This window comes from Argentina silus (genome assembly GCF_951799395.1).
Source record: "Argentina silus genome assembly, chromosome: 10".
Classification (NCBI taxonomy): Eukaryota; Metazoa; Chordata; class Actinopteri; order Argentiniformes; family Argentinidae; genus Argentina; species Argentina silus.
The window spans coordinates 4,562,612-4,569,075 of NC_139664.1; the positions used below are offsets into that span (position 1 = coordinate 4,562,612).

The following is a 6,464-nucleotide window of genomic DNA, read 5'->3' on the forward strand; positions in this document are numbered from 1 at the left end:
TTAAAAAGACAGTTTTCTTTATTGTTAAGGTAGGATCCTGTACAGTCTATACAGAATAGAGGCGCTTACGGTAAAAAGTCAACTTTGTGTGTTTTTGATAATTGTCCCTTTTCTGTACTGAGAGACACTGTCCGAGCAGAACGGCAACCCAACCGATTTACATTATATTATATAAACTTTATACAAACTCAGAAGACATAACACTAACCCAACACCAACCCAATAACACATTCAACTCCACAAGTTTGGGTCCATATTTACATATCCCATCTCACACAAAATGCATAGCTTAAATGTGACTTAAAGGTTCATATGGGGAAAATACCAAGTTTACAGGTGAAAATGTATCATACTTTGTTGGTGTGACACTCGACTGAATGTACAGTACAAAACATACAGTGACATGGATGAACAAAAGTACATTTCTGGCTTGGAAGAAGTGCATTATAGAGCGTAGGTCCTGAATACCGGGTCACAATCTACAGACTAATGACCCACAGTACCATAGGTACTGTTCTACCATGTTCGTTAAAATGCACATTTAAACAGATTATCTCTCCCTCTGGGCTTGGCGGGCTCCTGCAGGACAGTGTTTCTCAGTACGCCTTCTTTCCAGTCGTTACTATGGGAGCCAGAGTCTCACACAGACGGGTGGGTATGGGTTCCGCAACAGGCAACCAGTCCTACGTGTCTTCTGTTCTTTTACTGTGTGTTCATTCAGGCAGACAAGAGTCCTGTGAAGGGCAGAGGGATGAAGAAATCCATCAGAAACTAAAGCACAAGTTTGAAAACAGATGCAACACAGACGTGATTAATTTCTTAAGATTGAAGGAATTTAATGCAATTTCAACCGCCCTGTTTATCAAAATGATCATCCTTCTCACCCTCCGCGTGGGTAACTGTTTTAACGACCAGTGAGCAACATTTTCTAATGTTAACAGATTGCATATCACTTGTGTGTGTAATTCCAGAGGTTATTCTAAGCATATTGAGACTCACCGATCTGTGTGTCCCTGCGCCCCCTCATTGGCTCCCAGGGCCCCTATATCCTCCCTGTCTCCTTGAGTTTGCTAATCAGGTCAGCCACGGTCTCCACCTTCACCCCCGCCAGTCTCTGTGGGGGTTCGTCCACCCTCAACACCTCCACCCGCGATGTCATGTCAACACCCAGATCTGCTGGCTTCACATTGGCTATCTTCTTCTTCTTTGCTTTCTGTGAGGGATGATTAGGAAGATACACGCTAACATGAGCGCTCTGCATGATCACAATGTGAAGGCATCAAAGTCAGCCAAGTGACATAACTTTGTGCTACTTTTACAACTGTGTTTGTTTGTGTGTGAATTGTAGGGCGTCCTTCATGAGGTACCATAATGTTGGGTAGGGTTGCGTATCTGGGGGTGTTGAGCCGAAGGTCTGCCGTCACTACCGCCGGCATATTGATCTTAATGGTCTCCAGTCCACCATCGATTTCCCTCACCACCTTCATTTTGTCTCCGTCAATTGTCAACTCGGACGCAAAGGTGCCCTGCAAGATCAGGAGGTAAATTCAGATAATGCCGTAATCTACACTGAGATAAAATGAACATGGTGGGGGGGGGGGGGGGGGGGGGGGGGGGGGGAGAGATGTCACGGTCTGTAACAAATGTATAATATGTATCATATCAGCATGCCTTCTTGCTAAATGTTACCTGACTAACTAAGAAGAATGAATGACACTGGACCATGAACTTACTTGACAGGCATATGATATGATCATAAGTGTCCAGCCACATAACAGCATCATCAAATCTCAATCTCTTATATTCAAACTTAATCTTTCTCGAAGAAGCACATTTTGATGAACGTGAACATTCCCACGCTAATGATCAACACAGAGGTTGTTGTAGGTCATGAGGCAGCCAAGTGGGACATCTGCTGGTTTAACAATGTACCTACATCATTTAGCTGTATTCAAACGGGCCTTTGGCCTACTTTCTAGTATTTGTGTTGACTGATAGTAGATGTGGCTGACTCAAACTAGTCTCCACCAACCCTGATAAACTCAGGCCAGTGACATTACCTGACACCGGTACAGCTGGTCCCTACACTTGACATTGAGTGCTTCCACAGACAACAACAGAGAAGGTGGTCCTGACTCTGAGATAGGCTGTCTTGTCAATAATCCAGATTTAAACCTCAATAATCATTGGCAGAATTAGGTCAGCAAGAACCCTAGTGCTCTGAGGTCATATAACGGTATGAAACTCAGTACTGACCTGAGGTCAGTTCAGAAGGTCCTGCTCAGAGGGAGGGATATAACGGTATGAAACTCAGTACTGACCTGAGGTCAGTTCAGAAGGTCCTGCTCAGAGGGAGGGATATAACGGTATGAAACTCAGCACTGACCTGAGGCCAGTCCAGCAAGGCTGCTGTCATTTGTCCTGTCTGGTTACAGTCATCATCGATGGCCTGTCAGAACACATGCAAAACATAATGAATAGTGATGACAGAAAAATGCAAGGAGCTACTTGATATCCGCTTTCCATGTGAAGACGTGAACAAAATCACAATGTGCTGCAATGTCAGGTAACAGTACCTACTTCAAGCACAGCATCGGATCGTTACGTTTAATGTATTAGTTAACCTGAAATTAGTGTGGTACCGTCGACTGGCATTTCTGACCTGTTTTCCCAGGATAACGAGTGAAGCCTCCTCCTTCTTGGCCAGAGCAGCAAAGATCTTGGAGACCTGCAGAGGTCCCATGGTCTCGTAGTCTTTACCTGTGACCTCCACGTGGATGCCGCGGTCCGCCCCCATGGCCAGGGCAGTACGGATGGTCTCCTGCACACACATACACAACACACACAACACAAACACTTGAGGCATGGAGCTCTCACAACAGGCTTAAAGAAATCCATCAATGAAATCATTCAAATCAGAGGTCATAGCAAAATGAGCAGGGCGACCCTGCCAAAGACTCAAAAACAGAGACGCAACAGACTAGAGAATAGAGAGTGTTGTGACAGAGAGAAATTCCAAAGTAAAGAATCCAAATAAACCGAAGACATTTCAGAGAAGGGAGCTAAAGTTGACAGTGTATAGGTGAATGGAATTGGCACATGCGCTCTGCCATCTTATGTCTGAGGGCAGTGAAACAAACGGACGCTCTTGTTCACTACAATATCTTTGATGAAAGTTGCTCTGTTTTTACAGGTATGACGTCACATCCCAGAGTCTACATTTAAAGTGAAAAGTGTTCCTTACAATAGAAGGTGGCTCGGTTGGTACAGCATGGCGGTAACAACGCTTAGGTTGTGCGTTTGATTCCTGCTGGGACCGTATATAATGAAATGTATGCACTCACTGCAATGTAAGTCGCTTTGGATAAAAGCGTCAGCTGAATGGCATATATTATTTATTATTATTATATTAGAATGACAACATAGGCTTTTCACTACTCACTATGAAATTAGTCTAATTACACAATATAAATAACAACCTGCAGGCTTTCTAGTTATTCCTAGAGAGATCATTCTTATCCACCAGAGTTTCCAAGAAGAGAGTTTACTCTACACACACCTGTGTGTAACAAATTTACTACAGTCCAGCACTGTGAGATCAGCTCTCTATGGGGGCTCACTGCTTACACCATGCTAATCAATTTAGAGAAGGCTAACAGTAAAACTGCAGCAATTACTTACAGTTACACGCTTGGCTTAGTATAGGGATATCTATAGTAGTCTACATTCCAATGCATGCAACCAAGCTAAGGATTCAAGTAACCGATTACAATGATGACATTTAACATGGGGAATAAGGGACAATTGTAGAGCGCTGTAGACAGAGTAAGCTATGCCACTAGTGCGTCATGGAGTCACCTGTTTCACGCTTTCACGCATTCCACCGAATGGCGGACTGCACAAATCCATGTTGATGAACCAAATCATCTTAATTATGAACAAATCCGAGTCTGACATGACATTGCCTTGTTGCCTCCCTCTACAAAGTCAAGACACAGTAAATATGCATAGGTCAATACACAATGCTGTTCACCATTGAGCTAATATGCCATTTAGCTGACGCTTTTATCCGACTTACACTGCAGTGAATGCATACGTTTTTCAGTATATATGGTCCCTGCGAGCTGAAGTAATGCATGGCATAAAACACCAACCACAACCCCGTGGAAAACTGGTCAGTTTGTGTGACTACAGAAATCTGTAGTGAAAGTAAAGAAAATGGATAAATTAAAAAAAAAAAGTGCATGTGCAAGTGAGATAGGAAACCTGTCTAGGGCTTAGGCCTATATTAAAACCTCACCAAAACTTAAGCATACATATTTACATTAAATTATAAAAGAAAACTACAGTAAACAGTGTCCTCTCATGTCACTGACTCCCACCTGTACTTGCGTAGGCCCACAGCTGACGGCCACCACCTCCTTGATCAGCTTCTTCTCCTTCATCTTGACGGCCTCCTCCACGGCAATCTCACAGAAGGGGTTCATGGAGTGCTTCACGCCATCGGTCACCACCCCGGTGTGGTCCGGCTTGACACGGATCTGAGAGGGGAGGCCAGGACAGTCAGTGAGGGGTTAGGACAGGGACAGACAGACAGACACACACACACACACTCCGAGACAAACAGACAGACAGGGCAAAATGGGGTCCCAGGGACCATGTTTTGTATTCACATATGTGTGCTCTCTTCGCGAGTCATTCAAGCCCATCCCATATGCCAATATAAAATAAAAACAAATAATATAAATAATAAATAATATTATACAGGGGACTGTCTCAGACTGTCTCACTCGGACACAGCAAAAGACAGACCCACACTGCTCTCACAGGCCACGTTCTGCACATGCCCCCCCCCCCCCCCCCCTTTCTGACTGATAAAGGGTAAGCAAGAGGCAACATATGAAGCTGGGGAGGGTACACACATACCCAAGTGGATAGGGGGACTAGCTGACGAGCCAGTTGGGTGCAGCTCAAGCAGGCGTGCTCCGGCTGTCCCTGGGAACAACTGGTAATAGATATGGTGGTGTTGGGTTAGGGTTCCTTTATGAGGATCGATGATGATGGAGTTGCCTGACAGTAGTAGCTTAGGCAATATCTATTTGACCTGTGGCTGCAATGTCACCAGGTTGATGTCATAATACCATGTTGGTGAAGGAAGTAAAGAGCAATAAAGCAGCAATAACATAACCACTCTAGGTTTGAGTTGGCTAAACATTGCCCAGCACAGACAGCAATGGCAATTGACGAGAATGTGACACTGGGCAAAAATGATCAACATTCGAACCAATATGACCCAGCACCTGAAAGTCTGACTAGTTGGGGCTGTTGCAGCCAAACTGGTATGACACAACTGGGGCAGCCAAACTGGTATTACACAACTAGCGAGGTAGCAAGATTTCCAGTAAGGTTATGGTTGACAGTCCAATTGTTATTTCCATTTGACTCAAATCCAAATGACCTTGGTTTTTGTTTACAGTCGTGTTATGCCAGCTGACTGGTGAACTGACAGTCTACAGCAGCTAGCTGACTAGCTCCCTCGTAGCTACCATTAAGCAGTCACAAATGGAGCTAGCTAACCACCTGTCTGGTTAGCACAGAAATCTTGAAGCTAATGTCAGTGAGTTAGCGTTAGGTAGCTAGCTAGCATGCGAAGTCTCAAGCGAAACCTCCGCAAATTCTTGCATGAAATGTTTGCTTGTCTTTAAAGAGAGGAACATGGAGAAGTACCTTAACAGCATAGTCAATGACACGTTTAACTCCAACTAGGACCCGCGACATTCTTAGCACCTCTTCTGTTCAGCAAAATAGCAACCAGTGTCACTACTACGGACTTTCACCCAAGGGGAGGTCGGACGGATTTCAGAGTGATTCCATTGAAAAGAAAGAAGGTGGGGCTTACACGGGACCGCCCGCCATTGAAGCCAATCACATTTTGAAACCTATCAATCAAGGTTGAGCTACAACCAATCATAGAGAACAAGACGGTGCACCTGATATTTCTGTCGTACACAAAGCCCACAGAATATTAAGTTCCTCTATTGTCAACTGGGGTAAAGTTCATGTAGTAATTATAGCAGTACTGACCGTGTAAGGTGACCGCGAGGTGACAGACACAATTTCCCAGAGATGATTTCCTCTTCAAGAAAAGCACCGCTTATGTTGTAAAGGTTGCGCCTTTAGGTTTGGTCGAAGTCCTGTAATGAAAGGAAGAAATCCAAATTCTAATAATTAAACATTATTACAAAAGTTGACATATCAAGGATACACACATCAAACAAGAATGTTTATTTCTCATTTCAGGGTATATAATAGACTTTTTATTCACCAAAAAATGAATATTGAAATAAAAGGACATAAAATAGTGACAAATGCCAAATCAAATGGAATGTATGAAAATAAGTTAACTTTATACAATCTGCATTTTGATGTGATACCGTAGTGCAGACAGGTTGTAATGAATCTTG

The 6,464-nt window shown here is 43.7% G+C and overlaps 1 protein-coding gene across 1 annotated transcript; it reads right to left on the minus strand.

Moving 5' to 3' along the window:
* Nucleotides 1–5,863, minus strand: etfb (electron transfer flavoprotein subunit beta). The gene is made up of 7 exons (XM_083679584.1): nt 5,728–5,863; nt 4,383–4,541; nt 2,663–2,821; nt 2,387–2,449; nt 1,368–1,526; nt 1,000–1,213; nt 1–734 (listed from the first exon to the last, which is right to left on the minus strand). Exons 1-6 carry the CDS (start codon nt 5,776–5,778, stop codon nt 1,043–1,045), a joined length of 762 nt encoding a protein of 253 aa, XP_083535710.1. The 5' UTR covers nt 5,779–5,863; the 3' UTR covers nt 1–734; nt 1,000–1,042.
* Nucleotides 5,864–6,464: the final 601 nt, after the last annotated feature.

Coding starts and splice junctions, on each gene's coding strand:
- etfb (XM_083679584.1), bottom strand. CDS start 5,778: ATGTCGCGGGTCCTAGTTGGAGTTAAACGTGTCATTGACTATGCTGTT. Junction 4,542..5,727: donor TCATTGACTATGCTGTTAAG/GTACTTCTCCAT, acceptor CTCCCCTCTCAG/ATCCGTGTCAAGCCGGACCA. Junction 1,527..2,386: donor CCTTGCTGGACTGGCCTCAG/GTCAGTGCTGAG, acceptor CTGATCTTGCAG/GGCACCTTTGCGTCCGAGTT.